This window comes from Callorhinchus milii, unplaced genomic scaffold, assembly GCF_018977255.1.
Source record: "Callorhinchus milii isolate IMCB2004 unplaced genomic scaffold, IMCB_Cmil_1.0 Scaffold2, whole genome shotgun sequence".
Lineage (NCBI taxonomy): Eukaryota > Metazoa > Chordata > Chondrichthyes > Chimaeriformes > Callorhinchidae > Callorhinchus > Callorhinchus milii.
The window spans coordinates 18,353,877-18,375,719 of record NW_024704743.1 but is presented as its reverse complement, the minus strand read 5'-3'; the positions used below and the strand labels follow the sequence as shown (position 1 = coordinate 18,375,719).

The following is a 21,843-nucleotide window of genomic DNA, read 5'->3' as shown; positions in this document are numbered from 1 at the left end:
TGCATTTATCTGTATTGAATTTCATTTGCCAATGAGAAGCCGAGGTGCATATCCTGCCAAACTCTCTTTGGGACACCCGAACACCCCTGATTCCAATTCCCTCCAAACCTATTTGCAAACTTGATGAGCTTGATTGAGTTTGCAAACTCAGATCATTAATATATACAAAGAAGAGGAGGAGGTTCAGCATCAAACCACACCTCATTTAAACTCAGTTCCCCTTACTACAACCCTCTGCTTCCTTACCTCACAAGCTTCAGAGAATAATGTGGGACAAATAAAAGGCAAACTGGCTTAAGGCCATAAAATATATTAATTGCAATTTGTGCACCTAAGTGAAAATCATTTGGAAGTCACACAGATATTATCTAGCAGTGAAGGGCAATATCCATTTTCTTGGATTAAAGGTCACTTTACAGTCTTAAATGTAAATAGTTACTTGAGCTTGTTGGAGTCAGTGGAGCTTGTAATGGTATGAAAGTAACATGCCTACCTATGGGCACTTCACATGGCTGCTATTTGTGATGTTTATATTTTGCACATTAACATGTGAATCAGAAAATGATTCAAAAACTCACCAGAAGAGAGATATCAGTAACAGTCAGTAAGTATTCATTTTATAATTACAAAGAATAGTGCTACGTTTCAAAGAAACAAATTCACACATAAAATACATAGTCACATCACTTTACAGTAATATCCTTTGAAGCACTTTTGAGAAATCTCAGTGACCTGATAAGGTGCTATATCAAATGCAATTATTATTATCAATAATATATGCACAGACAAAGTTCTTTTTTGAATTACCTTAATTTATTTCTTGCTATGTTTTACTTACAGACCAAGGATGACCTCGGAGGATGGGAATTTAATATTTCATCCGGGTGATTTAAAGAATATCGAATTCAGGACTTTATCATCTGGGGCAATCAAACTAAATAATAAAGATCTTGAGGAAGCACTTAAACAAGTAAGACGTTTGAAATAAAAGACAATTTTAACATTGAAATATTTTGTTACTGTTTTCTTTAAAGAACGTAGCATTGTGGAGCTGACTAATATACTGAATGCCTGATAATTTCTTTAATGTGGTAACAAATTAGTACATTTAAGCCTGTACTTTTAAAAAGAAACCTGTTTCATGTGCAGAAACGTTTACTATCTGGTGTCATGTAAAAGTAGTCCCTACCTAAAAGCACATTGAATTGCTTTGGATGAACATTATGCACGTTTTCTGCTCTATCTGAATTATGAACTGAAATGCAGTTGTTTGAGTGCATTTATATGTTACTATTCTGACTGTTCAAGTTCATTGTTGCAATAGACCAGTATGATGTGTTTTTGCCGTACTTTTTTTAGATCACAATGAATAAGGATGATATCACACAACTACAAATTAATGGAAGTGGAATTCCTCAGAATATTTCAAGTCAAATCAATCTGCTATCTGACAAGGTAAGTACACCAAAAAGCCTGTATGCCTCACCTATAAAATCTAAGGCTATGGAAAAAGCCATGTGTTACTGTGTGTATTTCTGGAAAGCTTTTATAAATATAAAAAAGTTACTTTGGAGTCCAAAATCCGGGTTGGGCTAAAACCCCATGGGCTAACCATATTCAAATGCATACAGGTGACTTAATTATTTAATTAAACAAGAAATTAAGAGGGTCTTTGAATCACCTGTTATCATTTTTATTGGTGGTTGAGTTTAACCTCTTAACCTAACCCACATTTTAAAGATCATTCTTTACACAGCTGCTTCTATGGCATGCTTTTCCTCGTATTTCAACTTTCGTTTCTTAAAAAAATGCCCGTTTGTGAAAAAAAATAATGCTTTTGCATTTGATGTTGGGAGCGCATCTCAAAGCGTTTCATCAGGATATACTGTCAAGTGTAGAGACTGTATTTTGTAGGTGTTTGCTTGTGATAGCAGTTTGCAGAAGATGTAGGTAGCAGTGAAGGGTATATGTTGGTGGTCAGGAGTGAATTGGAGATGTGTATGTGTTCCAAGTTGGTTTGGGGCCAGTGTGTGTGTGAAAATGCAGAAATCACAAGTACACATATAATGAAGCGGTGAAGAGTCCAATACATTTTATGGAAACAATCCCTTGACCAGCTTGTCTATGAATGATTAATTTTTGTTCTTCTGACTGATGTGAGAAATGACCAGTGCCAAGCTGCCTTTATATTGTAGAATAACTTACTATGGTATTTATATCCAAACGAATACTCCCTGGCATACTGAAGAATGCTCTTTTGTCAGCAGTGCTGTCTTTTAGATGAGGCCTGTCCGTTTGTTGAGGTGAACGTTAAAAAATCCTAAGACATTGTTTGGAAAAGAAGTGGGTTTTTCCTGGTGTTCTGGACCAAGGTCCTCCAAATTAATTCATTGTTTATCTCAAATCGAGGCTGTTTGTGGGACTTAACTTGCATGCACTCTTGCCTGGTTTGCTTCCACAAACAGCAACTAGACTTGTCAGGAATTAACTTTCACTATATCACAAGATTGGTTTTGAGTAAAGAAAGCCCTTCAGCCCATCCCCTATGAAGCCAGACCAAACTGCTGTTGAGTTATGATTCTCTATAGTCATTGAAGTTGTTTCATCCTGAGGTATGAAGGTAAAGAAACCAGAAATTCACCTGGCCTTAACTTTAAGACCATTATCATAAACTTTAAGGCTGTTTAAAATTTTGGATAATTCTCAAATATATTAATTTCAGGTGTCAGCCTGGTTCAATTGGTAGCAAACTTGCTCAAGCCCCACTTTGAGGCTTCACGGGATACACTGCAAAATGGATTGACTGTTTATTTTGTGTGTGAAATGCGGCAGCCAGTTTGTGCACAGAAATGTCCCATAAACAGCCACGGAGAGTGATCAGTTTTGCTTGGGATGCCCAGTGTCACAAACATAGAATTGTTAGCATACAAATGTTAATATATTAGCAACTTAGCCAAGTTAAATAATAATAAGAATTAATGCTTGCATTTGCTGTAGCACCTTTTATGTCAAGAGGACATTTCAAAGAGCTTCATAGGATTCATTGTAAATTGTGACTATTGTTGAGGTGAATCCAGCAGTTCTCTGCTTCACAGAGTGCAGTGAGATTGTGGAACTTGTTGCTTGGAGCAGTGGTTGAATCAGATAGTACAGATGCATTCGAGAGGAAGCTGGACCTTTACATGACAGTTCTACATGAGACCTTTACATGATTACACCTTTATCTTTACATCACGGCCACCCGCTTGACCTGGTGATCACCCGGGGTCTCAGATGTCATCATCACTGACAAGGCCATTTCTGACCACCATTTCATCTCCCTCCACTTCTGTATCCCTCTCCTCACTGCCTCCAAACCTACCACCATCTCCTACCGCCCATGGAAGAAGATCTCCCCGCAATCCTTCTCCACTGCCCTGGAGTCCTATAAACTCCTACTGGCTCTGGCCCACCTCCTGCACTAACCCACTCGCTGCGCTTACCCTCTCCACCACACTCGATGCCCTTGCCCCCCTCACCTCCCGAATTGTTTCGTAGTCCCAATCCTCACCCTGGTTCAACAGCCACCTCTGCTCGCTCAAGAGCCAGGTGCGGGCTGCTGAATGCACTTGGCTCAAATCTGGCCTAATGGTCCACTGGCACATCTGGCTGGACCACATCAAAACCTACCGCTCCACTCTCGCCTCGGCCAAATCGTCCTTCTACTCCAGGTGTAATCCTGGAGGCGAAGGGCAACCCCAGGCTCCTCTTTTGCACCACCAACCGGCTCCTCCGCCCTCCCCGCCACATCTCACAGATTCTTTCCTCCAACTCCCACTGCGAGGAAATGCTGGACTTCCTCGAGTCCAAAATCGAGGGAATCCTCTCAGCTGCCACTGCCCTTCCAACCCCTCACACTCCGACCACTACCCATCCCTCCTTCCACATCTTTGAACCTGTCACCCCCTGCTCTATCATCACCAACATATCCTCCATGAAGCCCACCACCTGCTCCCTGGACCCCATCCCCACCCCTCTCCTTAAATCCCAGCTCCACCTCCTTGCCCCACTACCCGCCGACATCTCAACCTCTCCCTGTCATCTGGTACTGTTCCTTCCCCCCTCAAAACAGCCACTATCACCCCCACCTTGAAGAAACCTTCCCTTGACCCATCGCAGCTATCCAGCTACCGGCCCATCTCAAACCTTCCTTTTCTGTCCAAGGTCCTTGAGAGAGCCATTGCCTCCCAGCTTTGCTCCTTCCTCTCCTCCCATTCCTTCCATGTACCCCTCCAATTGGATTCCCGTGCTGCCCACAGCATGGAAACTGCTCTGGTCAAGGTCACAAATGACATCCTGACCATGTGTGACCAGGGCTCCCTCTGCCTCCTCGTCCTCCTCGACCTCTCCGCCGCTTTTGACACTGTGGAACCTTCAATCCTCCTCCACCACCTCTCCTCCCACCTCAACCTCCAAGGTTCTGTCCTTGACTGGTTCAGGTCCTACCTTTCACATCGCCTCCACTTAGTCTCTGCAAACGGCTTCTTCTCCATCCCCCGCACAGTCTCGTGCGGTGTTCCTCAGGGATCTGTCCTTGGTCCCTTCCTCTTCACCCTCTACATGCTCCCCCTTGGTGACATCATCGCGCAGACATGGGGTAAATTTCCACATGTATGCGGATGACACCCAACTCTTATCTCTCTGCCTCCACACCCTCAACTCCAGCACTACTGGTGTCCTGATCGACATCAAGTCCTGGACGAGGAACAACTTTTTCAGCGCCTTGGGATGTTCTCCCGACGTGAAGGGCATTCTATAAATGTAATTTTGTTGTTGTTGAGGGAGAGGGGAATAACAACAAAAACAAAAATTGCATTTATATAGCACCTTACCCAGGGAGGACTTCCCAGGGCACTGAATAGAAGGGTATGGAAAGGATTTAGGAATGGGTGATGACTCGTGTGGAGTATAAACACCAGCACAGACTAGTTGGGCCAGGTCGCCGGTTTATGTGCTGTAAATTCTTTGTAATATACTTTGTAACTTACGCATAGCACAAGTAGACATACAATACAAATTTAAATCCATACCGTGCCTTTCATGTCAGGAGATTGTCCCAATGCACTTGATAGTCGTGGCTTGACACCCGAGCTAAGGGGGAAGTGGGGGAGGCGAAAGATGACTAAAGACTCGGTTGAAGAGGAAGGTCTTGAGGTGGACCTTGAAAGAAGGGAGGGAGGGGGTGAGGCAGAGGCACTGGAGTTCCAGGGATTGGAGACAGCAAAACTGCCGATTGTGAGTTGGGTAGAACAGAGGCATGAAGCAGACCGGTGTCCCCTGAGCAAAGGGAGTGGCAAGGCCACTACGTTTTGAAGTGAATGATCAATTTTATTGTGGCCAGGACACTGGTAGAAACTCTCTTCTTTGTTAACTGGAGTTCCAGAGAGCTGAGGCAAAATGGGTGAAAGCTTGCCCACCAATGGTGAGGCAAATCGGGCTGGGAACATGGAAGCAGGCTGATGTCAGTTGAAGGATCCCATTAAGAAATAATGCAAATTTTATTTTTCATTAATGAGTTATATTCTCTTTCAATTGGTACAAATTTTATTTATAGCTTCGGATTAAAGTGCCAAGCAATTTTAGTATTTTGGTTGCTGCTTGCTCACAGCAGAAAAATACGTATTCCTAAATATTTGACACTGTATATTAACTGCTCCTTCTGTTCTTGCAGCTATCCCTTCTGGAAAGAAAGATCCAGAATATAGATACAGTAAGTACTTCAATTTTATACATGTTTTTAAAGCAACAGCAAGTCATTACTTCAGTCCAATCTGAGCGAAGCACTGGTTTCCGAACTGGGATATGCAATGGTGACACCACTGGTTAACTTAAATGCTTAACATGGTACCAATGGAACTGAGGCTTCATTCTTACAAAAGAAGCTTTCCTTCCTTCCAGATCTAGTAAGCTCTCCAGCCCTGGTCTGATCTGGAATCAGGAGTAAGTTGCTTTGTTTATTTTTTGGACTGCAACATGTTGTTAATCGACCAACTGCAACCAGGAGATCAGCAACTGCAGGACGTTAACTCACCATGTTCAGGAACTTAACAGAACAACAAGTGCCCACATCTAAGTGATAATATTGATGATCGTGGTCTAACTTTCCAACTTGATATATTGGAAAAATCCAGCCTGGATCAAAAGACCATAAATGTTTTTTTAAACTTTTTAAAAAAAAGATAAATACCTGTTGTTTCAGTGAAAGTTAATTGGTTAAAAAAAAACAATTTTCACCCGAAATAATCTGAATTATCCAATTGTTTTGCTATGTGCGAGTGTGCTCATGCAGCCAGAAACTGGCTTTGAGGGTATTTGCCATCGGTCACCTCTCCCCTCTCCCCAACTTGGCTTCGTGCTCTGCCACCGTCAAAGGCTCTGGGACTCTATCCTACGTGCTAAGCACTATATAAATGCAAGTTGTTGTTGTATTTCCATGACTTGCATTGCAGTTAGGCGAATTTCCCAATCTGCGAGGTAAGCAGATATTGCTAAATAAATTCTGATTTTTAAAACATTTATTTATCCATTTTCTCATGTTAAATTTTCTCCCTTTTTCGATAGAAAAAAATGGACCCTGAAAAATACTTGGGTTTTTATTATTAATAATAATCCTTATATTTAATATACCTCCTTTCACATCAGGAGGACATCTCAAAGTACTTCACAGGATATACTGTAAAGTACATTGACTGTGTATTGTGTAGACACAAATCCATTGAGCTTGTTCCACCAGTTTATTAGATCTTGGCAGGTCTTTTTGATTTTGTGAATAAAAAAAATGACTTAAATAGTCCTTACCTGAAACCATTAAGATAAGTGGATCTAGAGCAGGAAAGGTTCAAATAAAAGCATTAATATTGATAACCCAAAAGGGTTTGAAATCAAAACCAGGTCAGTATTAGAACTGATCATAAGGCATTGAAAAACGGCATTGTATTCAAGTGGAAAGCTTTTAAATCTAAGACAGCTGGAAGAGCTCAGGACAATTTTTCACCACTTTGGTACGTGATACAATTCCTTATTTTAGCCTGTGTAAATACATGCTTTTATATTCTGTTATGTCCAGTTCTTTCTAAGAAAAATAATTGGTGCAAACCTTTTCGCACAAAGAAAGTGAAACGGCACTTTTTCAGATTGGTTGTCTATCAATCTGGTCATATCTGAAATTTGCAAGTAAAAATAGTGTACAATGATTTCTGGATGTGACGAGTCACAAGACTCTTACTGCAAGATAATGTGAATGCAAAAATAGGGAAGAAAATGGAAGGATAGAACAAGAATAATTTAAAACGCCAGGTAGGAATTTAAGTCAATAGGCTCAAAGGACCATTCGGCCCAGCAAGCCTGTTCCACTAGTTTATTAGATACTTTTGACATACCCCTTTATGTCTCTATTATCGAAGTATCTGTCTATCTATTTCTTTTTAACATCCCTTTTGATTCCCTCTTTTACAGCTTTCTGGGGCAGAGTATTTATAATTTTTCAACAACCCTTCCTGACCTCAGAACTTGAGTAATATTGCCCCTTAGACAACAGTAGGTGACTCAGAAAAAACGAGCTTTGTTTTTGACTGTTTGGAGTACAGTCCCACTGTGTTACTGGTCAGCTAACCAATGCTGTCTTGCTTTTTTTTACTTATTTGAGATATTACAAACAAGAACATGCAGCAGCAATCCTTGTCACAATGGTGGGATATGTATGGATCTTCTGAATTCCTTCTACTGTCTCTGCCCAAACAACTGGAAGGTATGCCATCAGAAGTCATCATTTTTATCATTTATTCTTTGATTGAAAATGTTGGATTATCATCTTGAACTAAAATCCATGACATAACATTCATGGATGTACAGTGCAAGGAATATATTAACTAGTTTGCACTGTAATTACTTATATCACTGAGGGTGTGTATCAAATGTAAGAATTATCATTCATAATTACTGGTTGTACAGTGACATTCCTTCTAGCAGTAGACTGATATGGAGCAGGGAATTGGATTTGTATTTCTCACCGCTCTTTGCGATAGCTATAATAATTCTTGCATTTGATATAGTGCCTATGGACTAAAATAAGAAATCTGCATATCAAATTAGCTGAAACTAGATGTTAGATTTTTAGTTTTATGCAATACTCTGTTTAATAAAATTAAAAAACATATCTTGGAAGTTCTCTGACATTCCATTGCTGGACTCGAGGGACATTAAATGTCTGTTGAGGAGCAGGCCAAAGCAATTTGTACCATTTTGTTTCTATTGTATAGATGAAGATATAAGTGTCACTGAATCCACTTCCTCAAGGAAGTGTCAGTAGCAGAAATCCAATATAAATTGTGCTGGCTCAACTTGGATTTTACTGTATGTTTTGTGATGAATTGCATGTAAAGTTGCACAGTTTTTCCTATGAGTCAGTAGATATGTTGTCTTCCTTATAATAGCTTTAGTGTCATTTCTTAAAGCTCGAGTCATCCATCAGTTGTGCTGACCCTCTAGAGTCCCTGCCTATTGAGCAGAATAATAGTTTCTGTGGGTGAATAATAGCTCATTAAAAGCTCAGTTTTAGAATGCCTGATTATAAATAATAATCTTTGCATTTGATATAGCACTTTTCATGTCTTCTAGACATCTCAAAGAGCTTCACAGAATATACTATAAAGTGACTTGACAGTGTATTTGTGGGCGAAACGATTTCGCCAAAGCAAAGACAAACACGGAGCATAACTCTCTATTTGTCATTTTCAATTATTTTACTCAGGGATCAACATGTACTGATGATGTGGATGAATGTCAGATCTACGTAGGAACACCTCTAGGATGCCAGAATGGAGCAACTTGCTACAACACAAAAGGAAACTATAGGTAATGTGTCCAATTTAGCCATATTTGAAATACCTCAGGCTTACGTCAGCTTGGCTCATTTGGTACCACTGTCTCCTCTGAGTCAGAAGGTTGTGGGTTCGAGCCCCACATTGACACTCCAGTGCAATACTGGGGGTGTGCTGCATTGTCAGAGGTGCCATCCTTCGGATGAGACTTTAAACTGAGGTCCCGTCTGCATGCTCACTTGGATGTTAAAGGTCTCATGGCACTATTCAAAAAGAGAAAGGAATTTCTCCCAGTGTCCTTGCCACCAATCCGCCAAATAAAATTGGTCATTCACTTCATGGCTGTTTTTGGGGACCTTGCTGTGTGCAAATTGGTTGTCACACAGAGCTTCTTAAGGTACTTGAAAAATAAGCAGGGAAATGAGAGATTGAAAGCTGTTTACTAATTAAATGCCTTAAAAGCAAGAATCTAGAAGGGGAGCTTTTAGGAGGCTTTTGAAGACAAAGTGGGAACAAGCCATATTATTCCTTTTATATATTGCTTGTAGCTTATTTTGTAGACAAATGTGATAGGAATTAGCACATAACCATGTCCTGCAAATAGGCATAAAGTGAACGACCAATTTATCTATGGATTGTTGACCAAAACACGAGGGGAAATTCTTTTTTCGCGAAGTGCCATGGTATCTTCCTTGTCCACGTGAACAGGGGGATGAGATAGCTTGTAGTATCCGCCGATAATGCATTGCAACCGCAACAGTGCATTTGAGTGACAGGCGAACTCAAAGCACCCTTTTTGAGGCTTTAACAGCGGATTCAGAATCGAGAGTGTGACCAATTGAGCCAGACTGACAATTTAGAAGACAGAAAGAATATTTAATAATAATAATAATAATAATCCTTGCATTTGATATAGCGCTTTTCACGTCTTCTAGACGTCTCAAAGTGCTTCACAGAATAGACTGTAAAGTGAATTGACCATATATTTGTGGGCGAAACGTAGCAGCCAATTGCACACAGCAGTGTCCCACAAACAGTCGTGGATTGAAAATGACCAATTTATTATTGCTTTGTTTTGGAGGGATTATTATTAGACGTGTATATGGCATGTTAAATGGTTTGTGAGTGGTATCTACATGCCATATTGGATCCTTTGGTTGCAAGCGTAGCTCCATGTATACCCACCCGCCCCACCATCGGTAGTCGGGCCTTTAGCCTCTCGGCCCTCACCCTCTCCATCCTCCATCTCACTTCCTCCCTTGCCTCCTTCAAGGCCCTTGTCAGAAATTTCTTTTCAGAAACTGGACAAAGCAAGGTTGACTGAATAGTCTATTGCTGCCTGACATATGGCCTTATTTAGTATCAAACCTCCCCTGGAGATTATTTCCACGTTTACAATGAATGCAGCTGCCCATTCTGAGGTTATTATGGTGGGCAATTTGCAGTGTAAATATGCTGTAGTGTAGTTGAATAGCCAACTATGTAGGTGTTATAAGCTATCTGAAGCAAACTAAGGACATGATATTGTGAAATAAAACCTATTGATGCTCCACATCTTTAGCTGTCAATGCAATCCAGAATGGTATGGTCTACAGTGCACTTCCAAACATGATGACTGCCAAGGTACCTCAAAGGATCTGTGTGAGCATGGTATCTGTATTGATCTGAACAGAGAACAGCCAGACCAGGTAAAAATCATGCATCTGTTTTGAGTTAAAGTTAAGTTCAGAAAACTATTTGTGCTCAAATGTAACAGTTATGAATTGTAGTGGAAATTCAGCTGCATGAAAATATTTGTGAGAAAGAGAAATGTTTCAATCAAATTTCATTGATATCTTGAAGGAAAATATTGGAACGTGAGGTGATAAAAGGCAGTTTAAATTTTATAATTTGCCAAGCAAGCGTTGTTTTTCACGTTGCTTATCTCCTGAAGGAGGGGAACAACCACAAATCAAATCTCTGAGAAGAATATTTGTGAACTTCTTCCTGATCTCTAAACACAGCCAATGGGCCATTTGGTCGTGCCTCAGGATATCAATCTAACGTTGTAACATATGTTTCTAAACCCTGGACTGAAACTACAAGCTAACTCATACCAGAGGGCCCTAGGACTTTGAAGGCTCAATGAATAAAAGTATCATATGACATAGGCCAAGGAAGTTCCAATGTCTGAACTGAATCAGCTAATTTTAGCCATCCTTTCAATGGTGCATTATAATTAACCTCAACATCTCCAGGCTAGGGAGGGCATTAAATAAGGCAAGGTTCCCAATCCTGATTTGTTGTTAGTAATCCTGACTTGTCGTTAGTAATCCTGCTGAAATGTACACGTATACATTTGTGTGAATGCATGCGTGTGTGTGTATAAACATATATATGTGTATGAATTCAGCGCAGAGCACAATTCACATAAGCAGTGCAGACATGCTCTAGACATGTGGTAAGCATTCCTCAGTGACCCTTGCTTTCATTTGAAATCCACTTTTAGCCTATGTATAGATGTATTTGTGATGCTGGCTGGGAGCAGGCTTCAGGACATCAAGCCTGCAGCGTTGACATTGATGAGTGCAGCCTTCTTGATGGTCCATGTTCAAAGACCCCACCTGTCAATTGCACGAATACTGAAGGCTCCTACAGCTGTGGGGATTGCCCAGCAGGTAACGGTTGTTTGCTCCCTTCATTCACTATGAGGGATTGTTACAATCTGAAAGGTCTTTTTGATTCAAGTAGACTTCCCAGGAGTCGACATGAGGTACTTCTGGATTCCAGTAACAGTACGTAAGAGTAGTAAATTTATGGAACAGGCTCCAGGCTCCTTCGGTAGACAGTGGAAGCAGAAAATGTCATTTGTTTCAAGAACAAATTAATAGATTTCTGCTAGAAAATAATATTTCAGGATACAGTGTATAGTTTGGGACATGGCATGTCAATCAATTGCCAGGATGGTGGAAGGCGAACTAGGTGGACCTTGGTCTTCTTTCACCAGCAAATTCTTATGTTCTTATGATTTCTAGGAGTTTCCATTTGCACGATTCAAATTCCTTGTTAAAGAATCCTGTTAAGGAGCACAGTACAATCCCATTTAGCAGCATTTCTATTACCGCACAGGTCTCCAATGTAGAAATTGGACTTTTATTCCTTTCAGTGAAACAGAAAGAAAAATCATATTAAAAAGAGAAAAATCATGAGTACCCAGGGAATTTATTGGTGATCAACATCACTGATCAAATATATAGTCATTTCTAACAGGATTTCTTAAAAGGACGCTCGTGGGAACTCTGATCAGAACGTAGATGGAATTGAATTTGCATCAATCATTGTGATGCACTTATAAGTATGGGAAGGAGTCTCCACTCGGGCAAAGAAGGCCTTTTGGCCCATTTGATCTCGCCCTTCGAGAATACCCGACCCCCACTTACAGTTCTCCCATTAAATCGTTGAGCTGTTTTTAAGCGAGTCCAGACCCCTAGCCTTAACCACCCTTTATGACAACCTGTTCTCACTTTCCTTATTATGGAATCCTGTTTATAAATTGCCTTATTTTATATTACGGTATTTCTCAATAAACTTACAATAATTATGTTACAGCCATTATTCTTATTACATGAATAGTATGGTACGATAATGTGTACTAACACTCGATTTCACAATTTAAAAACTGTAAATTGATCACCAGTATTCCTTTTTATTAACACTGTGGAAATTTGGCAGCTTTAGTGATTTTTTTTTACTGGTTACCTGGGGAGCTGACATATACAGAAACCTATTACCATTGCTTAAGAGTTTCCAAACCAGGCTGCACGTTTCCTTTATATCTGCCACCTACGCATGGAAATATCCCTGTGTCTGGAATGCGTACCCTGAGGGAAGCATCCTGCTTACCTAATTCTGGAAAGTATTAGGCACAAGTTGGCAGGAGCCAAAGCTAGGAGTCCCCAGAGTGCATGTTGAGGTACTGCTGGAGTTTAAACTAGCTGAAAACGTGTAGCTTGTGATTGAGAACACTGTCTTGCAGTTTAAATGAGAATCTATAGGAACATGGGACGAGGAAGAGTAGGCCATTTAGCCACCAAACCTGCAGTCAAATTTATTTTATAAATAGCGATATTGGAACTTAACTTCCATCTCTTCCGGTTTCATTTATATGCAACGCCTATTGTTATTGCTCTTTAGACTGGAACAAACTGAACTGCGGGTTCAAAAATAACTGAGGTAGTCTCATAGCATTGTAGTGTGTGTGTGTGTTCCAAGTTATAGAACCATAGAAATTTACAGAAGGATAATCAGCCCATTGACCCTTTGTGTTTGAACTGGCTTTTTCCAAGTGTAATCCTTTACGTCTCATTTATCTGCTTTTTCCCCATATCCTTGTAATTGACTTATTTTTAGGTATTTATCTAGTTCCCTTTTGAGCAGCTAATAATTGTGTTTCAAAAGGGAACTAGATAAATACCTAAAAGGTATGGACTTTTCTTTTATGTACATTTGGATGAATTTATTTTATTTACTAAAATCTCCACAGGCTGGCGAGGAAATGGACACAGTTGCCAAGATGTCAATGAGTGTGAGACCAGTAATGGAGGATGCTCCCAGGATCCAATGGTTCTGTGTCTTAATACAATGGGATCTTCCACTGTGGTTCATGTCCACCAGGTATGAACTCTGTTAAACTATGAGAACTTCAGCTCAAATCAATGTAGCAGTACTGACATAAACATTGGTATACGTAGAACAGTGATGAGGTGGGGGCAGGTGGATAAAAGAGATTCTTTCCAAATGGGGAGTTGGTGCCATTATATTTTAAGCGATTTCAGGCCCAACACATTGTTCTGATTTCTTGCGGTGGGGGGAGTGCAGTTCACTCCTTGAAGCTCATGGTAGCTACCTCCAGCCCTTCACAGCATTGTTGGTCAATGTGAAGATTATCACTGTTTATAAAACTATCATCAGTGAAAATGATCTACTTTCAAAGAATTTTAAAAAAAAAACTGGTGTCACTTCTGGCTGTATTTATGAACTTGGCAAATTCTGGATGCACTGAGGTGAATCCAGACCCAGATCGATTGTTTTCCCAATAAATGTTAACATTGCTGATCATTACCAGTTGTGATAGGTAAATGATCACCACCAATAAGAACAACAACCACCTGTATCTATATAGCGCACTTAATGTAGAATAATATCTCTAAGTGCTATGCAGCAACAAAGCGTATGCAGGGAAAGAAAGGGGGGTTGGGGGGGTGGTGGCATGCTCCAAGAGGTAGATTTTAAGGGGGGATTTGAAGATGGATAAAGGTTATCTGAACTGCTTTGAATTCAGGTGTAATCTCTCCCACGCAGCTCTTTATACAAAATGATGATATGAATACAAAAGAGGATAACATTTTGTATTGCAATCTCAGGTTACGAAGGAGACGGAAAAGTGTGCACTACATTTGATATATGTTCCGTGAATAATGGAGGATGTGCTCCCAATGCATCGTGTACACCTAATGCAGGTACAGTACTGAAGTATACTGTCATCATCAAAAGGCTGCATCAGTAATAACTGGAATATGCAATAAAGCCACATAACTATGATTATTTTAAAGAGAACCTCAAACTATTGGTATCGTTTAAGGTAAATAATTATCTAAGTGCATTGCTGCTGAGTTTTAAACCTGTTACATTTATTGCAATAATACCTTGCAATTCAGTATTTGTGGCTTGTGATAAAATCATTCAAACAACAAATGTTTTTGATGCAATGTGATAATTTATGTTAACCCATGTTGTTCAGTTAATATACCGTGATGTTGATTGAAGCATTACTTTCTGGAACTCAGCCAGCATATCAACCAGTCAGTGTATTTATTGTTGAATGGTCACTCTTACATATCTATAAATGGTGATGCTCTTCAAGAACAGATATTTCAGTTGAACCAAATGGGGNAAAAAAAGTCAATTTATGCTGCAGTATTCTCAAAAGTTTCTTAAAACTGTGCTTATCAAGGCCATATTGCATCAGGGAAAGTTATTTCAAAATGAAAGTACAGCCCTAAGCATAATAAACCCAGTAATTCACCTGATTACATTTTGTCTATGCAGCTTTTATGAAGTATCAATGATTAGCTTGGAATCTTTCGAACTTCTCAAGAGACTAAAATTCTCATGCCGAATTATCAGAAACCATTGGTTACATTGCAGTGTATACAGTATGTCCAAGAGTTCAATTGGAGAGAGAAAAATCTAATTGAAAAGGATCAGTGATGTATAAATTTGAAATTTTTCCAAATAAAATAATCGTAGCTGGCAGGAATATTATTTCCGTTTGCCGCCAGTACATTTATTAAATACTATTGGAGTAAAAATTGGAGTTTCCTAAACACCATTTCTAAAGGAATGTCATTTAAAACATCCCTTCTCTAATATCTGAATAATTGTTCAACACAATTTACATTATATTGCGCCTTTCACTTTGGCGCCTGAGCTGGCAGTGGGAGACGAAGAGCTGGGGAGGGGAAAGTTAACTGAAAGTGTGGTAGGGCCATCTTGGATTTCCCCTTGGGTAGGATTATTCTCGAGCACTGAATATGACCTCTCTCTTTATTCAGGAGCTTTGACGTAACTCCTTTATCCTTTCCAGAGTTGTGTCTGCAGCTAAAAATCCATTTTTCTTCACACAGAAAGCATATTGGGATTACATATAGAGAATTTGAAATATACTGTGTGTAAATGGTAGCCAGGCTCTAGTGAGATTAAAGTCCTTCTTATCCAATTAATGAGAGTAAAGATGCATACGTACGACAGTGCATTGAACCTGCTTCATATGTCAATCAAAGTCACCAAACCATGACCGTGGCTGGAATGTGCCCATTGTGATGGCTCCAGCCACAAAACGGTGATCTTCATATTTTATGGGCAGCCTGACATCCAGTGAAAAAGAGATACGAGCTGCGGCAGAGCTGCTTGCCTGTACCAACGACTAAGAACATTATTCAAGTGCAGTATTTGGTTAGTGGTATGCACTTGAAACATAGAATACGGATGGTGCGCAGTGAAAGAATGAACTTCTGGCTCAGCCAAGAGACAGGATCAAAGGAAACCTTCTCCGTTCCAAACACTGATTTCACGAGAATGGAATCCTCTATTGAAGATACAAACCCCAGCAAAGGACTATCTATTTCTCAGCTGATATCACAGATGCTTCCAATCTTCCTCTTTAGTTTATAAATTCTTGCAAACGCTTTTAATTGTTTTGATTACTTTGCAAACTGTGCTGAAATCTGGACACGAAAAACAAAGTGTCACATTAGCAACTATTCCCTGCTTATAAACAGTGTTTCTGAAGTATGTTAAAATAGTTCATTGTTCATACGGTACATTTTATCACAGTGCACTTCACATTCTTTCAGGACCCCTAACAATTTTACTAACCACAAGATATTTGTTTGTGAAAGCGTGCACAGAATGTTTTTTAGCTTCCTTTGCTGGGACTATTTGTTCGGTTGGTCTGATGAGAAATTTCCACACATTAGTCTGCTTGCTATTTTTCATTATAGATGCATAATGCTGCCCAATATTGCACATATCCTCAATTGAATCTTGAAGTTCACATATTGAAAGCACTAATCTGAACTAGAATAGTTAAATCAAAACCTTGTCTAATGTAGTAAGATGGATATTTGCGGACAAATGCTTTTTAAAACATTAAAAAGTAACAAAGATTGAGAATGATCCGGTTGTCTTCAAGTCCAATTGACAATAGTAATAACAACGATATCTGTGTTCTAGATGTACATTGCAATCTGTTGGAGTGCTGAATAGTGCCAAAATAGCCACTCAAACCTGTTGATTGCTGTGTTAAAACATTGTCAGCAGGAAATTTTAATCACATTCCCTTTCAAAGTAAACAGGAAAAAACTGGAAACTCAAGAAATAATAATCCATCCAAGAAGCCAATCACTGACCTCAAAGGAGGATGTTTATAAAAGCGGTGTGACACATCCATGCTCCAGTGCGTCAAACACTTAGCATGTGATGCATTGATGGGGCAAGATGTGTGTTTATAATTTTTACTTGTTCTGTACCAAGTCAGTGCCTCTCCACAGGAAAGGGAAAGAGGAAGAATGGATGGGTGGGTTGGCTGGTTGAATCTGTGCTAAACTGAATTTATCCAACAACAACAAATGACATTTGTTTAGCACCTTTCACGTCAGGAGGACGTCCCAAGGCACTGGACAGTCAGGGGTCCGCACCCGAGCTGGTGGTTGGGATCAGGAGGGCAGGGAAGGTAAGGGTAGGAGGATGGCCAAAAGCATGGTCGAAGAGGTGGGTCTTCAGATGGGTCTTGAAGAAGGCAAGGGGAGGGGGCAAGGCGGAGAAACTGTGGGATGGAGTTCCAGAGGGTGGGGGCAGAGAGGCTGAAGCCCCGTCCATTGATAGTGGGGTGGGCATGGCCGGAGATGTGAAGTAGTCCAGAGCCTACTGAGCTGAGGGAATGGATAGGTTGTAGAGGGTTAGTAGGCCTTTTGAGATTTTGTCCTGACGAAAAAGTCGCTATTTCAAATGTAAGCATTATTATTTTTTGTTTATTTCCCAGGAACCAGTTGAGAGCAAATCTCCTCAGGTCATTGCATAGGGAAACAGCAGGACTTAATAGAAAATGAAAATAATAGTGTTGGGTAGAAGAAATTTATTTTTTAAAATTACAAGACTTTGAAAGTTAAAATACTCTAATCATTTGTGCACTAGAACTACACAAATGATGTTAGAATTGAAGCAGTTATATGATAAACGCAGAATGTCACAAATACAAGGGCCTTTCTGTCCTTAGTTAAACTTTAATTTGGAATCATGGATTCCTTGGCACATAGTTCAAATTCTGGTACTGGAAAGAAGCTATTTCCTTGCCATTGGTAATAAAGATTAATTTAGATGTTTCACATGGTATCCAACCATTACAAAGTGCATGGAAATAAATGAACTTTTATTATTCAACTCTTTAGAATTAACCTCTTACAGTTAATTCAAGGAGTTAATAAAATATCCTTTGAGCCCGACCTCAGAAATGATCTTTCATCAACTGAAGATTACAATTTGTTTCTTTCTAAAGCTTATGGTGAACTGTTATAAAACCCTGGTTAGGCTTTAGCTAGAATACTGTGTTCAGTTCTGGGCACCACACTTCAGGAAGGATGACAAGTAATTGGAGAGGGTGGAAATGAGATTTACCAGGATGGTACCAGGAATGAAAGACGTCAGTTATGAGAGGCTAGAGAAGCTCCTTGGAGCAGAGAAGGTTAAGAGAACTCACTGTCTCCATTGAAGTGTACTTGTTTGTTTATCACAGCTGTAATATAACCATGATAACAACAACAACTTGCATTTATATAGTGCCCTTCATGAAGGTAGCATATTGGAGCGCTTTGAAAATAAGTATTCCAGATCAATAGATCAACTTGCAGTTTGCACAAATACGAATATCAACATGCAGAGTTATTTTACTATTTGATTTATATTTTATATATATTTCTCAAAGTAACACTAATAGTATTAATCTGCATATGTGTGGAGTAAACTAGATTTATTAGTAAAATTTTCTTATTTTTCTCTCTCTCCCAGGTAATAACTTTCCGACTTGTCAATGTCCTCCTGAATTGATTGGAAATGGCTATGGGCCAAATGGTTGCATTCCTGCAGAAGACATCTGTGAAAAGCTGAACCCTTGTGTGAATGGGGAATGTACAGTAAGTGTAGTATAGATGTAATTCATAATTGTGTGAAGCAAAAAAGCTTTTCTTGTCTCTGTTTTCCTTGGCAATGTTGAAGCGAGTACTTTGTTGGCTCGTTCACATGTGCTAAATCGTAAGATTTACTTAGATAAAGAAGGCCCTTTGGCCTATCTGATCTCATCCATCCAGAATACCTACCCTATCGTCCTCCCATCATAAACATCAAAGTGTTTCTTTAAATGAGTCCATGTTATTGACCTCAACCACCTTTCCCAGCAACTTCTTCCAGTCATTAATTACATTACTCTCTAAATAAACAAAAACTTACTGGTGTCTGTCCTGAAATTGAGCTTTGCAACTCTAAACCCATGTCCTCTTGTTCTCCTGCCTTCGTGCATCTGAACATATTGTTCTGAACAAAACCCAAGAGAAGTCAGGATATTCATTTTTATTTTCTCCTTTGCCAAATTTTCTTTTTTTTTCGCCGCCACCTCATTCCTTTCCTGGTGGTATCTCATTCCTTTCTCCTGTGGGTACAGTTCTACGGGTGCCGACCGGCCTCTGGTAAATTGTCTAAACACCAATTATTCATGAGGAAAAAGATGGGAATATAGGGGTATTGAAAGAGGGGATTAGGAGGGGTAGAGGCTCATGTGGAGTATAAACGCCAGTGCACACTGGGTGAGCCAAACAGCCTGATAAATACCGTAGCATTCTGTGTAATTCTTTGTGTGGGGAGTTTCAGAGTGAGTGTCAGAAGGCTATTTATTGTGGGGAAGGGTAATCACAGTCAAACAGAATTCTGCCTTAATTCAACACACAGATAATTCAACGTACAATAAAACTGGCATAAGCCTGATCTGTCTAATGGCACATCTGTATAGTCGTACATCTGCCCAAGTCCCGTTAAATTTCCATTTAAATCCATTTAAATTTATCTGCACAAGCCGTATTAACAATTGGGTAACTCGTAACAAAACTTTGTTTCCAGTGCCTACCTCAAATGGAACACCACACATCTATCAAGAGAAATACCAGATTTTCCAATTTTGTGAGACAAAACTTGAAATGAAAAAGGACATTGCCTCCAAATTTGCTTTGATGCCACAAACTTTAAATGGGGGAGATCAGGCCGATGAATTGAGGGTTTATGTCTGACTTAACATTTTTAACACAACATTTTCTTAAAAAGTGATAGATTATTCAGCTCCAGTGTTAATATTGTAATTCTTTGCAAGAGTTTATATTGTAATAAAACTGTTCTGTTTTGAAACCTGTTCGGTTGTGCCATTCATTGTGCAGTAAATTTTTCTGCACATGAGGTACATTACTGTGCAGTACTGTGTGTGGGAAGAATGGGCTATCATAGCTTTAATATGCATGTGTTAAACATGGTACAGAAACCTTTCTTAATGTCACCAGCTAGTTCGGTATATGTTAGTCATGTGAAATCTCACTTATATCACTTTACATTCGTCGTATATGATCAATTAACGTAACTCATATTTTGCATGTATAAAAAGTCATATTAAAAGTACGGTCCCAACTGAAACGGCTTATGTGAGGTTTACTGTATTGAGTGTACATTAACAAGAGTGCGATTTTTAAATAGAACAGTTTGTCATTTATTCATATAATTTGTCTTCAACAACCTCCCAAGGGACTTGGCCAAAGTCGCTTTTATATGAGGGTGGCCTCTGAGTAAGGATACGTTGCTATGTGAATGTACACTGAAGGACTTGTTCCAAGATGGTTGTTAACAACAACAACAAAATGACACTTGTAAAGCCCCTTTCACGTCGGGAGGACGTCCGAAGGCGCCGAACAGTCGGGATCAGGACCCAAGCGTGAGGGGGCAGGATGAGGGAAGGCAGAGAGGTAGGAGGATAGTTAACAGGGGTGTATCTTGAATGGAGATGGCTGCTTAAACAGATTTGACTGTATATACATCATAGATGTTACAAAATCTGGCTGTTGAATAGTTTTTCTTCTGTAGAATTCTTTGCAGCTATAGTTTTCTCTGGTGTTTTATTCACGTTGACCTCTGTAATAAAACCCTGCTATCTACAGGGAGGGTCTTTAGGTTATGAGTGTATCTGCCATCCAGGATGGACTGGGATCAACTGTGATCAGAACACTAATGAATGTGCCAGTAACCCCTGCCAGAATGGTGGAACCTGCAGTGATCATGTCAATGGATACTTCTGTCGTTGCCCAGCTGAATGGACAGGCCCGCAGTGCCAGATAGAACAAGAAGGTAAAAGAATAAGACTGCGTGTGTGCAAAACCCTTGACTGTCTCGTGCCTTGGGACATCATTCCAACATGAAATGTTCTATATAAATGCATTTTTTCTTGTTGTGTGAAGGCAAGTGTGTGTGTTAGTACGTGAAGATTAAATAAAGTTATTTTGTAAATTAGCTCTGATTAACCGTATGAAGTCAAATTGCAGTATTTGACTTCATGCTAAATTCATTCTGTCCTGTATGTAAGGAGCACTGTTTAAATGTGTTTTGAAATACCATCTCTCCATCTGACATCTGAATAATGGCAACTCTGAAATGAGCTGACAGATTATCTTCTTCAAGGAATACTGGGTTAATTCAGTTCAAGTCCAACCAGCACAAGGGTTTCATTGCCACTTGCAAGTTCTGACAATGTTGTCTCTGGGCTTTTTAAGGGGGCCTTGCCCTAATTTAATTGAGTTCATAAGAAAGGTTCAGGTGAAGAAGCCCCTTCAATCCAATTATATAAATGCAATTTTTTTTTGGTCAGCTGGATTGCTGACACATGTGCAAACCCATCACCGTACTTAAGAGTATCCAAACCAAGCTGAGAATTCCATACGTCCCACCCAAACATGGATATTCCAGAGATAGATTATTGGAATACGCACTCTCTCCCTAAAGGGACGCATCCTGCTTACCTAATTCCATAAAGCATTAGGCGCAGGTCGGCAAGAGCCAAGGCTTGGGGACCCCAGAGTGTGCGTTGGGGTACTGCTGGAGTTAACCAGCTAAACCCTCAAATTGATGATTGTCATCATTTCAAAATACCTGCTCTAGCGTCCTCTCATTACAGGCCTCAAGTTGTTTCTTAGACACAGTCAAACATTCTCAGTTAAACATGAATCCAAGAGAGTGGTCACTGAGACCTTTGCAGCCAAGTTTGGACGTTACCAGAAGTTGGGGAGGGTGGTATTTCCAAACTTCAATAGGCAACGGAATGTGTTTAGGAATACTGCAATTTTCATTTCTAGAATTCTGCAAATTC

The 21,843-nt window shown here is 39.8% G+C and overlaps 1 protein-coding gene across 1 annotated transcript in view; it reads left to right on the top strand.

Moving 5' to 3' along the window:
- The first annotated feature begins 452 nt into the window (after window positions 1-452).
- Window positions 453-21,843, top strand: part of cubn (cubilin (intrinsic factor-cobalamin receptor)) — a 157,897-nt gene continuing 136,506 nt past the window's right edge. Inside the window, 13 exon segments of the mRNA XM_042331818.1 lie at window positions 453-604; window positions 841-970; window positions 1,360-1,455; window positions 5,711-5,749; window positions 7,685-7,786; window positions 8,789-8,892; window positions 10,420-10,546; window positions 11,347-11,515; window positions 13,381-13,482; window positions 13,485-13,511; window positions 14,261-14,356; window positions 18,462-18,586; window positions 20,642-20,828. Coding sequence (XP_042187752.1) covers window positions 486-604; window positions 841-970; window positions 1,360-1,455; window positions 5,711-5,749; window positions 7,685-7,786; window positions 8,789-8,892; window positions 10,420-10,546; window positions 11,347-11,515; window positions 13,381-13,482; window positions 13,485-13,511; window positions 14,261-14,356; window positions 18,462-18,586; window positions 20,642-20,828 — 1,423 coding nt within the window. The 5' untranslated portion in view covers window positions 453-485.